The sequence below is a fragment of the Salvelinus alpinus genome, chromosome 11 (genome assembly GCF_045679555.1).
Source record: "Salvelinus alpinus chromosome 11, SLU_Salpinus.1, whole genome shotgun sequence".
Lineage (NCBI taxonomy): Eukaryota > Metazoa > Chordata > Actinopteri > Salmoniformes > Salmonidae > Salvelinus > Salvelinus alpinus.
Window position 1 is genome coordinate 33,477,397 of NC_092096.1, and position 13,237 is coordinate 33,490,633.

A 13,237-nucleotide genomic window follows, 5' to 3' on the forward strand; every position below is an offset into this window, starting at 1 on the left:
AGGTGCAGTATGCTGGAGGAGCAGGTGCAGTATGCTGGAGGAGCAGGTGCAGTATGCATCCTCACGTGAGCTGGAGGAGCAGGTACAGTATGCTGGAGGAGCAGGTGCAGTATGCATCCTCACGTGAGCTGGAGGAGCAGGTACAGTATGCTGGAGGAGCAGGTGCAGTATGCTGGAGGAGCAGGTGCAGTATGCATCCTCACGTGAGCTGGAGGAGCAGGTACAGTATGCTGGAGGAGCAGGTACAGTATGCTGGAGGAGCAGGTACAGTATGCTGGAGGAGCAGGTACAGTATGCATCCGAATGTGAGCTGATGTATGCACAGTACAGTATGTGCTTTCTTGGTTACGAGTGAGAGAGAAAAAGAGAAAGGGAGAGATAGGACAAACAAATCTATTCATTAAAATCAGAATCCTTTGCATTTGAGCTATTCCCTACAGAAGAGAGGACTATAATCAGTTATTCTTTATAAGGCGAGAAACCAGAGCTAGAGGAAAGGAGAGAGAGAGGGATAGAGACAGTGCTTGGGGACATGGTAAGGTCTCTACTCTGTATCCATCCTCTCTGTTTTGTCTGTCTGAGTGGAGAGCATGACATCACAGAGAGGTAAGAGTAATGAGCCAGTCATTAGTGGTTCATTTCCCCGTGTCACTCTCTCTCACACCCGCCAAATTAGCCTGCTAATTAATCCAACCCAGATTAGGACACAGAGGGCTGGGCCAAGACAGCCCCAACACACACTCACGCACATACATACATACATACACGCGTGTACGCCCTCCCACACACACCTAAGATCCCCAGCAGTGATACATCACCCCCGCTGACGACCGTTCCTGAGCCGCACCAGCTCAAAGACATTTTTCACACACACACGTTTTCATCAGATGTTGACATGAACCAGTAATGTGCGGTCCACCTAACTGAAGACATCATCATACAACCGGGCGCACACACACACTCATATGTTTCAGTCAGGTTAAATAAAGGTGAAAAGAAATGAAGGTTAACAAATCAACTGTAGGACAATGGTACTGATGACACGCTGACAGTGCGTCTGTGTATGTAAATTGCCACTGGGGCTGAAGGCTGCTATAGACATGCATGTGAACTAGCTACTGTAGTAGACAGAATGGAGAGGCATGTCCCACTGGGGGAGGAGAAGATGAGCTTCTCTCGCCCTCCCTCCCTCCCTCCCTCCCTCCCTCCCTCCCTCCCTCCCTCCCTCCCTCCCTCCCTCCCCACAGCAGGTAAGCCACAATTCAAATCAGAGGCTCCTCTGCTGTCCAGAACGGGCTGGCACTAAGCCACATCCTGCCTGACTGTCAACCCTCCCTCTTTTTCTTCCTCTTACTCCTTTCTTTCTCCCTCTGTGCTCTCACACCCTCCCTCATTGAGCTTCACGTTTTGATTGTCTCTCTGTCTCTCTGTCTCCCTGTCTCCCTGTCTCCCTGTCTCTTTTCCTGCCTCACATTGCCCCACCTCTCACTCGCTCCCTGTTCCTTTCACTCTTTCCGCTCTCTCTCTCACCGTTCTCCCTCTCCGTCCCTCCCTGTAACTCTCCCTTCTCTCCCCCTGACACACATTTCTCATGCGATCCCATGTTCTCTGTCACATGAGGTTTCAGCTGTTGGACTCATGATTTGTGTGCTTTTTGAGTAGGACGGAGGGATGGAGGAAGTGAGGGCTGGAGGGAGTGAGGGCTGAAGGGAGTGAGAGCTGGAGGGAGTGAGGGCTGAAGGGAGTGAGAGCTGGAGGGAGTGAGGGCTGGAGGGAGTGAGGGCTGGAGGGAGTGAGAGCTGGAGGGTGTGAGGGGAAGACAGGTGTGGTCCACCCGTGCGTAGGGGATGAATGGGTGTCTATTGTCAAATACTCCCTTCCACTGATTCACTGAAGGAATGAAGGGATGAAGGAATGGAGCAGCTGTCTCTGGGGAGGAGGAGGGGAACGAGGCAGAGACTGAACGGAGGAGTGAAGTAAAGAAGGAAAAACTGAACAGGAGAATAAGAAAGAGGAAAAATGATTTCCCCCGGCCCGATTTCCAATAGTCTTTTCCTTTCCTGTTTCCTCATGACCACTGGCCAAAAAAGCAACGTGATGCAACCTATCCAGTCTGTTCACTTATCTGTGATAATGACGGAAAGGAGATGAGGAGGAAAGGAGATGAGGCCATCTTAGTGTACCGCTGAGCCTCCCAGTGAGAGGTCTGACTGGGTCAGTATCATGGTTCCTCAGGGCCAGTGAAGTTCTAGTCAAGTTTGGGATCCTACACACACAGTCGATCTGGGGTGAGGGGTCGCACATTTCCCAGGGAGCCCTTTATTAAGAGGACCACCGCCTTGGCGTTAGAGTTAAAGGGGGCATTTTGGGCCCTAGACACTTCCACAACCCCCTGTCCCTTCTATGTGATCTGAAACCACTGCTAGGCATTGCAGCGATGGCTCCATCTAGTTCTGGGATAAGCTAATTAGAGCTACCAGCAGTCTTTTCAAGGTGGTGGGGGCTAGAGGAAGTAGCTAGAAGCCGAACTGGAACGGGGCCAAGACTTCCTCTGTGAGCCAAACTCTGAGTACACTACCATCGGTTCACTAGACTTATGGGGGATCTGCCATTTCAGGTCCATTGAAGAAGAAGAAAAACATCATGGAATAACATTCTGAGAATGAAAAAAAGGTAATGGAAAAAAAACACTAGAGTTCTAAAATCCTAATAGAGCCATTAAACAACCTGACACAGATAATACTGTGGTATATGATATTTCACAACAACACATAACTGCTCGCTAGGTAAATAAATAAATAGCTGAGATATAAAAGTGTGTGTTTGTGTAAACAGTAACTGTTATCTGCTGGAGCTGTCCGCCTCTCTGTGACTCGGTGAGAAGCAGCATCGTAGCGAGGCCACAGATAAGTACCCTCCAGTTAAAACTTCCAGATTACCCAGCATTACCGGCACTATGGTGCGGTCCCCGCGGTGGGCAGCAACCCTCAGCCGTTGACAGAAGCTCCCCCCACCCCCTCTCATTATAAATCCAAAGAAGGTTGTGTGAGGTAAAAGGTGGGATGTCACTCACACACACAGTACTGTAGCAGGGCCTGGCTACAGAGGCAGGTAGCCAGATAGCACACGCCACTAAATGTCAGGCAGGAGACAAAATACCCTTTAAAAACAGGCAGAGACATTCTGGGTTGAAGGCGAGAGAGAGAGAGAGAGAGAGAGAGAGAGAGAGAGAGAGAGAGAGAGAGAGAGAGAGAGAGAGAGAGAGAGAGAGAGAGAGAGAGAGAGAGAGAGAGAGAGAGAGAGAGAGAGAGAGAGAGAGAGAGAGAGAGAGAGAGAGAGAGAGAGAGAGAGAGAGAGAGAGAGAGAGAGAGAGAGAGAGAGAGAGAGAGAGAGAGAGAGAGAGAGAGAGAGAGAGAGAGAGAGAGAGAGAGAGAGAGAGAGAGAGAGAGAGAGAGAGAGAGAGAGAGAGAGAGAGAGAGAGAGAGAGAGAGGCTAGGAAGTGGTTTAGGAGGAGAGCGATAGGAGTCAGGGATTGGGGAACGGAGCGATAGCGGGATGGAGAAATGGCGTCGCTACGACTTTGAAGGTCTCCCAACCCCCCTTGGTTATGTGTGTGTGTGTGTGTGTGTGTGTGAGTGAGCAGGGGGTGTGCATAAAGGCATAGACACTGATAAATGAGAGGGCTGTGTGAGTATAATGGACAAGTCAGTGGAGGGAAACAGCTCGATGTCTGATGGGATCAAACAGGGTCAGAGTGTCTTCAGCCACTGGAACGAGAGGTCACACACACAAAGGCCATTTGGTGAGGCCCGTTTAAATGTGCAACATTTAACAACATAATGAGAGAAGTCATGAGATGGCAATAGAGCTGAGGGAGGGAGAGAGGGAGAAGGAGGAGAGAGGGAGAAGGAGGAGAGAGGGGCACATTCTCACCATTAGAACATGGGCCATCAACAGCTAACGCTCTAAGCCGAGGGGACGTAAATGGGACAGGGACTGGGAGCGCGAGTCAGCTGTGCGGGCGGAATAACAGACCGCGATCATTATGTCTGCCTGAAAAACTCCCTTTGTCCCCATTCTAGGAATTTTGGACTTAAGTGAATTAAGTGTCTTGTTGTGCACGCAGTATAATCTGATTTCTGTCCCTCTTATAGCAGAACTCGTGCCGCAGACCCCAAATCGAATTTGAGCAAGCAGAGAGTTGTAAGTCACTGCGCATTCCGATATGGCTTGAATGAGCTTGTGTGTTTTGTCCCACAGGTTTTTTGGGGGGACATTTTAAAAATGCATTTCGTGCAATTCTACACAGTTTGACATGACTTATTACAACTCTCTGAAGGGGTATTTTGAGGGGTATATGGAGAAGCATTTTCAAAACACAGTATAAGTGAAAGAATATGTGGAGGGGGAAAACAGCTAACTTCCTGCATTTGAACACATTTTGCCATGGGGCAGAGAGAAAAATGTACAGTTTTATAATGCTATTCCACACATTTTGTCAGGAGTCTGAGATAACATGTTGACGTTATAAAGTAACTGTCTAGTGAAAATGACACTTTGTTCAAGTTAATATTCTGTTAACTTATACCCAAATGTTGTTGACTCGTATTTGTGGCCAAAGCTTAAATTGGAGAGAAAAAACACAACCTGTCACAAACAGACCATTTAAAAAATGCCTGCTATTTCCTTATAGAGGATGATGTCATCCTTCTGAGGAGGATGAGCTGGCCAATCAGTGGTCTACTGGCATGAATATTTTTTATGACCAATATACACCCACACCATTCTGTTGTTGGGGTACGCCCACACCATTCAAACACAGAAAAGCTACTTTTTAACATATCCTACATAATTACCATTTTTTTCAAGGAAAACTATTTCACTCATATTGTAATTAATTATAGGTCATATTTCATAGAAATCTGGAAACAATGGACAGTTACTTTAAAGGTTGACTTTGGGCCAAAACGCAAAAATAAAGGCTTTAAACTGTATAACTGACCAATGTACCATCATAGCAGGTCATTTAATGTTTTTTTGGGGGGGATGAATAAGATATTTGGCTACAGAAGCTCCATTTACCGAATTCTATATCTTCCGTCCAAAAACACATTCTGTGAAATGAAGTCCACACATTCTGGAGGGGGTACTGGCTAGCTACAAGTCACTAGTTTCGCTAACAAACTAATTATGTTGGCCGCAGTGCGCATGACCAGAAAAACACATCCACGACCCAAAGGCACACCCCATTTATGTTTGAAAATTGAGAAAGAGTAGGACTGTTTATTCGAGCCCAAAGTCGACCGTTAAAGCTAATTTCCTGCAATTCTACTCCTTTTGCCATTGTTTATGGCATGTTCAAATACTTTCTGGGGGCCTGATTATGGGGGGCTGGGGGGGTCTACCTGTTCTAAATATTGGGGGGGGGGGGGGGGGGGGGCATGTCCCCACAAGTTCAACTATGCTCTGATCTTTTTCACTATGGATTCATGACATACAATAAAATACACAGTCTGCAGTGCAAAGCTGCTGTCAATATTCCCTTTCACATAAAAGTAGCATAGAGCTAGTCCATAAATGAATTATTCTCATATTTGCAAACAAAGATGTGCATAATGACAAAACAATGCACAAGACAGCAGAGGTGGCATGCGCGTTAAATCATTAGCATGTGACACACACCACTGTATTTAGGGATGATTAGAGGGGGAATAGGGAGCCACTCTGTCCCGCAACATGTGCACTCACCCTGTCCAAGCAACCCCGCTCCCCACTGCTTAGCCTACCCGAGCGAGACCCTGTGACATTTTAATGGGCGGCTGCCGCAAATATCTAAGAAGTTCCCCCCGTTATTCTGTGCATGTAGTCGATAGCAGCAGGCGAGGAGATACACTAGACAGGCTACATGAACAACAATTTGACGACAGCTGATAAAGGACCTTTTTAAAGACGCCGGTCTTTCACCCATCATTATTGTCCTGTCTATTAGGCAGCGTTATCTTGTGCTTTACTGTCGGGCTCGCAGCAGTCTCGTTTTATTCAACGTCTCCATCGATAACAAATGCCCCACATACACAAACTAACAGCATCGAATAGGGTAATTCTGACCCAATTCCAGTCTCCCTAAACACAAGCGCAAACATTTCCACACTGGACAGATGTTTTTCATAACCACAACCATATTCGACAAAAAAAAGGGAGAGTCGGCAACCGGGAGGAGAACAGGCAAATGACTCACATTCTATCGCCCGGAACCAGCAAGCGGCTCTCCACCATCATATCGGGCAGGAAATCCAGATTGTAGGATGAAGTCATGTTGCCCTGGCTCTGTGTCCCTCCGTGTACAGGCTGAGGATCCGCGCTCTCCTCTCTGCTCTGCCTGACAAATATACAGTGCGTCGCTCTGCTCTCTCAGCTCTCCCAGTTCGACAACTGCGCCTGGCCGCGGAGACGGAGAGGGACAGGTGCAAGTGCCAGGGCCTCCCCAAGGCAGTAGACACACACTCGGCAGTTGTCACATCCTCTTCTTCACCCACATTAGTTATTTTTTCATCTAATCCTGTCTGAAAATCCGCTCTGCTCAGGAAACTGTCGGGCTGTGGAATGCAGGTGCCGGGTCGGGAGGCGTGGCGGCCCCGCGCTGCAGCTAATCTTTAACCATTAGAAACCGTTATGTGCTAGACACCGTTATACCGGTTATTCCCGTGCATATGGGAAAATGATCAGTCAGTGGCTATTCTTCACAGTAATATATTAGGGTCATTATACTACAAAACTAACGATAGCCTAATAACTGCAGCAATAAAAGCCCACCCAAAATGTGTGCCTATGCAATATTGAATTGTAGGAGGCTAAACAACATAACTCGATATTTTCTGCCAGAAAGAATGCTTCGATTTAGTGACCTCTTTTCCACGAGGCGTTAACAATTCCATGGCCCAGCTGTAATCAATGTATATGATCGAATGCGCAAGGAGACGTGGCTAAGTACACTCATGAAGACGTGGCCAAGTACACTCATGAAAACCACATTTTATATTTCTCATCACTCAAGGCACTTAACATGGGCCATACAAATGATATATTGTTTAACGCAGCTAGGGCGGCAGGTAGCCTAGCAGTGTTGGGCCAGTAACCGAAAGGTCACTGGTTCGAATCTGCGAGCCGACTAGATGAAACATCTGTCTATGTGCCCTTGAGCAAGGCACTTAACCCTAATTGCTCCTGTAAGTCGCTCTGGATAAGAGTGTCTGCTAAATGACTCAAATGTAAAAATGTTAATGCCCATGGTATTTATTGTTCAGTAAATGTGTCGATCGTATGGGTGTGGATGAAATAAACGGGATAGGAAGCTGCTGTGCCCCCAAAACCAAACGCCTAGGAGTCAAAGCGCCCTCTCTGCTCATCCCTCCAGGGAATAAAAGGGAGACACTATAACAAGAACGAGTCTTTCTTGGCAATAGATGAAACTCTCTTGGGGAGAATTGAACAGGAACTGGGTCATGTGGAGCAAAAGAGTGAGCACACAGTGTACAGAGTGTGCCTGTTAGTGTGCAAGGTGGTGTGAGCCCAGGCACAGCTCTAGGGATAGTTTTATTTTTTGCACATAATGGTTAAGGTCAGTGTATGGGGGGAGAAAACTGATCCTACATCAGTACTTTAGGGCAGAAAGGTCCCTGTGGTGCAAACTGTACGGTACTGCATGTTTCACCGCACCTGACCCCTATATAGTGAAATAGGTCATAAGTAAACAACATGCTACTATATATAGCAGCATTATATAGGATAGACGCGGTTGTCACGTCGGTATGAATGATTTGGGAGACAGGTGCAGGAATGCGTAATAGGGCTTTTATTTACACCCAAATTACGGCGTGCCGTGTAAAGGCACGGGGACGAAGACCAAACAAACACTATACAAAACACAGGGTTGAAACACAAACAAAAGAGCGAGGAGTACCTCGATGAAATAACAGAAGAGCACAATGACTAACACACGGGACGAGACCCGTAATCATCTGCGCAATCCACAATGGCACAAAAGCCAAAACACACAGCACAGGTACTCACACGACCAACGGACATTGGAACAATAATCAAAGGCACACGTATACAATTACTAATCACTGGGAATAGGTGCCAGGTGTGCGTAATGAAAGTTCCGGAGGGATCCGTGACAGCGGTGAAGAGGTCAATGGGACGCAGTCCATGTAGGATAGAAGGAGGACGCCGGATTGGCGCACATTCAACAGATTTGATCTAATAAAATGGATTTTCGTCAAATCCGTCATGATTGATGTATTATAACAGGCCCTCAAAGTGGCTACTAAAGTCTGATATTGATATATTTGGCTGTTTTTCATGGATAACATTTAGGGACTGTATGTTATTTATAATGAGGGATACTTGGAGAAAATAAGACCTCTCTGAAATGAAAATGGATGGCCCTCCCTTCTGTAAAATATATTTTTACAAGCCTAATCTTCATGATTAATGTTCAAACATAGATGTCAAACAGTATCACGATTCTGGTCTAATGCTTCTAAAAATGATTCATGGAGCGCAACTAGCCTTGCACCTCACAGATTGGAGTGGTTTCTCCGAACGCTTGAAAAAAGAAAGTCAACCTCTCCTATACCCAAAATAATAATAATAATAATTAAAACAAAGTGGATAGCAGAGAACATACAGTGGGGAGAACAAGTATTTGATACACTGCCGATTATGCAGGTTTTCCTACTTACAAAGCATGTAGAGGTTTTTAATTTTTATCATAGGTACACTTCAACTATGAGAGACGGAATCTAAAACAAAAATCCAGAAAATCACATTGTATGATTTTTAAGTAATTAATTTGCATTTTATTGCATGACATAAGTATTTGATACATCAGAAAAGCAGAACTTAATATTTGGTACAGAAACCTTTGTTTGCAATTACAGAGATCATACGTTTCCTGTAGTTCTTGACTAGGTTTGCACACACTGCAGCAGGGATTTTGGCCCACTCCTCCCTACAGATCTTCTCCAGATCCTTCAGGTTTCGGGGCTGTCGCTGGGCAATACGGACTTTCAGCTCCCTCCAAAGATTTTCTATTGGGTTCAGGTCTGGAGACTGGCTAGGCCACTCCAGGACCTTGAGATGCTTCTTACGGAGCCACTCCTTAGTTGCCATGGCTGTGTGCTTCGTGTCGTTGTCATGCTGGAAGACCCAGCCACGACCCATCTTCAATGCTCTTACTGAGGGAAGGAGGTTGTTGGCCAAGATCTCGCGATACATGGCCCCATCCATCCTCCCCTCAATACGGTGCAGTCGTCCTGTCCCCTTTGCAGAAAAGCATCCCCAAAGAATGATGTTTCCACCTCCATGCTTCACGGTTGGGATGGTGTTCTTGGGGTTGTACTCATACTTCTTCTTCCTCCAAACACGGCGAGTGGAGTTAGACCAAAAAGCTCTATTTTTGTCTCATCAGACCACATGACCTTCTCCCATTCCTCCTCTGGATCATCCAGATGGTCATTGGCAAACTTCAGACAGGCCTGGACATGCGCTGGCTTGAGCAGGGGGACCTTGCGTGCGCTGCAGGATTTTAATCCATGACGGCGTAGTGTGTTACTAATGGTTTTCTTTGAGACTGTGGTCCCAGGTCTCTTCAGGTCATTGACCAGGTCCTGCCGTGTAGTTCTGGGCTGATCCCTCACCTTCCTCATGATCATTGATGCCCCACGAGGTGAGATCTTGCATGGAGCCCCAGACCGAGGGTGATTGACCGTCATCTTGAACTTCTTCCTTTTTCTAATAATTGCGCCAACAGTTGTTTCCTTCTCACCAAGCTGCTTGCCTATTGTCCTGTAGCCCATCCCAGCCTTGTGCAGGTCTACAATTTTATCCCTGATGTCCTTACACAGCTCTCTGGTCTTGGCCATTGTGGAGAGGTTGGAATCTGTTTGATTGAGTGTGTGGACAGGTGTCTTTTATACAGGTAACGAGTTCAAACAGGTGCAGTTAATACAGGTAATGAGTGGAGAACAGGAGGGCTTCTTAAAGAAAAACTAACAGGTCTGTGAGAGCCGGAATTCTTACTGGTTGGTAGGTGATCAAATACTTATGTCATGCAATAAAATGCAAATTAATTATTTAAAAATCATACAATGTGATTTTCTGGATTTTTGTTTTAGATTCCGTCTCTCACAGTTGAAGTGTACCTATGATAAAAATTACAGACCTCTACATGCTTTGTAAGTAGGAAAACCTGCAAAATCGGCAGTGTATCAAATACTTGTTCTCCCCACTGTACCTACCATTTAACCTCACTCATAGACCAGAGCCTTAGGTATGCCATTTTAAAAACTTTTCTTTGTTTTGTAAGCATTACATGGCAAAGTAGCCAGAAGGTTGTGGATTCACAAACCACCGCTGGACAAGGGTAGGAGTGAAAATATCCTGCTTACTACAAGTTTAGATAGCTGGCAGCTAGACTAACTTACCAATCTAAAAATGTTTTGCTTACGTGGGCTAATTGAGTGACTGCTGATGCACAACCAAATTTAGAAATTGCACCTTGTGTATTCTACTATTCCAACGCTCAACAGTACGTTGAGACCCTGATTGAGTTCCCCAAAACATTGGTCTGCGGCCCCGGGTCCTGGGCCGCCAGTTGCCCATCCCTGGCTTATAGTATAGGCTATGGATCATTAGATTGAGACCAGACTAGGCACACTTGATATTGCGTGCCCCCCAGCAGAAAATCATAGATGAGGGGCAGCATCAGGCACACATTGAGATATAATAAGAAACTCATTCTCAAACACAGCTAAATTACATTTAATCAATTAAACATTTCATGACCCTCCCATGGACAAAAATAAATAAAATACTTAACCCTCCCCCTGATTGAAATTGAAAAAGCATGACCTTCCCCCATTTTCCCCCGGGTAACAATTGTGTACATTTCGACCGCTCACTTAGAAATAGTCCCTTTACAGGTTTAGAAGAAGTGACTGCTAAATGCTAACTCCTGTTCGTATACAAGCTGGTTAGCATAGTTAGCCTAGAGAAATCGCTGGTGGCAGCCAAAGTCGTTTTTAACTGTAACACAGTTGATGTTGACGATGACATGAACATGTATTTGGGTTGACATCCATACATACTCCAATTCTTACCTCAACATGTGTGAAATACACATGTAAACAATAGACTAAATGTAGGCACATTTGGCCTGGGGGGCAATGAGGAGATTCGAGAAACTTTCCCCCATGGCATATTACCCCCACGTATTTCCATGGCATTTCCATTCTTTAGGTCGAGATCCATTGACTTCTTTACCACATCTATGATTATAGTTATTTCAGATATTCTTATGCCGTGAAGGAATGCCATTCTCACAGGATACGTGGGGTGTGTGCTTGCATGTACAGTATGTAGTTGTGGCTGTGGCTGTGTGTGTCTGTGTGTCTGTGTGTCTGTGTGTGTGTGTGTGTGTGTGTGTGTGTGTGTGTGTGTGTGTGTGTGTGTGTGTGTGTGTGTGTGTGTGTGTGTGTGTGTGTGTGTGCGCGCATGCCACATGCGTGTGAATCCGGGTGCTATCTTGCCGAACTCCAGACACCTTTTCACTTCCACAGCTGAGGTGCCAGTGCACGGAAGACTTCACCAACCACATTGGCATTCACACACACTCTCACACACACTTTGCATTCATACCTCCTTTTCTGTAATGAAGTAAGTTTAGCATAATGTGTCCTTCCTCGTAACACAGCACATTAACAGTGTTAACAATCCAACATTCACATTAAATGAATCTACAGCTTTAGAAAACACAATGAGCAAGTTTAATACACTCACACTTACTCCTTAACCCCTGATCTAGGAACAGGATGAGAGACAAGACAGAGCCGAATACTCTCACACTCCTTCCTAAACCCTGATTCAGGAATAGTGTCAGCGAAAGACACAGGTAATCTCCTAGTAGTAAGATATAGCGGCTCCAGTTTAAATGAGGGGTCACATGAGTTTGTGTGTATGTTCGTGTATGTATGTATATGTATGTATGTATGTGTGTGTGTGTGTGTGTGTCGTGACCCTTTGTCTGTAATATGTGCATCTCTCTGATGCCCTGTGGCGAGCAGGCCTTGACCTAATGACCTCACTATTTAAGGCCTTTACAGAAACCTAAACAAATAAGTGTTCAACTGCCTGTTAGGAGTCACCGGTACAATAATGTCCACAAGCCCGAGGCTTCCTACCATTATCACACACACTATGAAATGTTTAATTGTCGATATAATTGCCATGTTCTCTGCAGGAGCTGCTAACCACCTTTCATCACCTTGTGCTCTTTGTCCATGTTTTCTCCTTCTCATTCTCTGTTTTCATAAAACCGTGTCTTACTCAAAGGAGAGAGGGACAAAAAGTCAAAGGGGGAATTAGTGACTACCCACACACCCACACATCCAACCCTTACATACAAACTTATACACAAACACCAATAAACACACACACTCAGACACACACACACACACTCAGAAGTCATACACACAGTCACAGTCAACGCTGCTGTTCTATTATATACTATTGATTTGACTACACACTTTTTTTAATCAATAAGGCCCAAGGAAGTCTGATATCTGGCCAATATACCACGGCTAAGGGCTGTTCTTATTGGCCATATACCACAAACCCCAGAAGTACCTTATTGCTATTATAAACTGGTTATCAACATAATTAAAACAGTCAAATAAATGTTTTGGTCACACCCGTGGTATATAGTCTGTTTAACCATGGCATTGTTGAATACCCCTTTCTGATTGTCTTGAAGGGCATTCCAGAACGTGCATTATTTCCCTGTAACACACGGTATATTTGCACGGTAAAATTGAATGGCTCTAGTTCATTTTTACATGTTTTGTTTGAGCTGCTTTTGAAAGCAACAGTCAAATTGAAAACATTATTGGTATTGCTGAATTGGATTTTCATAATAGCAAGCTAGGTCTGATGGTTCGGTTAGCTGTAAACTGTGTATTTGATTTGATTGTGTTTTTACCCCCCCCCCTCCATTTTCTGTTTCCCAGGGTTTTGTGTTCTTTGAGCGTCTGCTCAGGGCAAGGTCTCCCTTCTTCGCTCTCTCCCCCCAACCCTTCTCTCCAAACTCTCTCTCTCACCTCAGGCTGGGGTACAGCTGCCCAACAACACAGATCGATCACATCATGATAGACAGAGAGGGAGAGAGACAGAGAGGGAG

The 13,237-nt window shown here is 45.5% G+C and overlaps 1 protein-coding gene across 14 annotated transcripts in view; it reads right to left on the reverse strand.

Moving 5' to 3' along the window:
• Positions 1-13,237, reverse strand: part of LOC139534027 (CUGBP Elav-like family member 2) — a 199,729-nt gene that overhangs the window by 96,197 nt on the left and 90,295 nt on the right. The window contains exon 1 of one of the 14 annotated variants that reach the window (XM_071332649.1): positions 6,239-6,663. The exons of 11 other annotated variants lie outside the window; for them this stretch is intronic. In XM_071332649.1, the coding sequence (XP_071188750.1) occupies positions 6,239-6,315 (77 nt within the window). In that variant the 5' untranslated portion in view covers positions 6,316-6,663. Of the gene's footprint in view, positions 1-6,238; positions 6,664-13,237 lie in introns of those variants that run through there. 2 more of the 14 variants (XM_071332654.1, XM_071332657.1) reach the window with 2 other exon arrangements.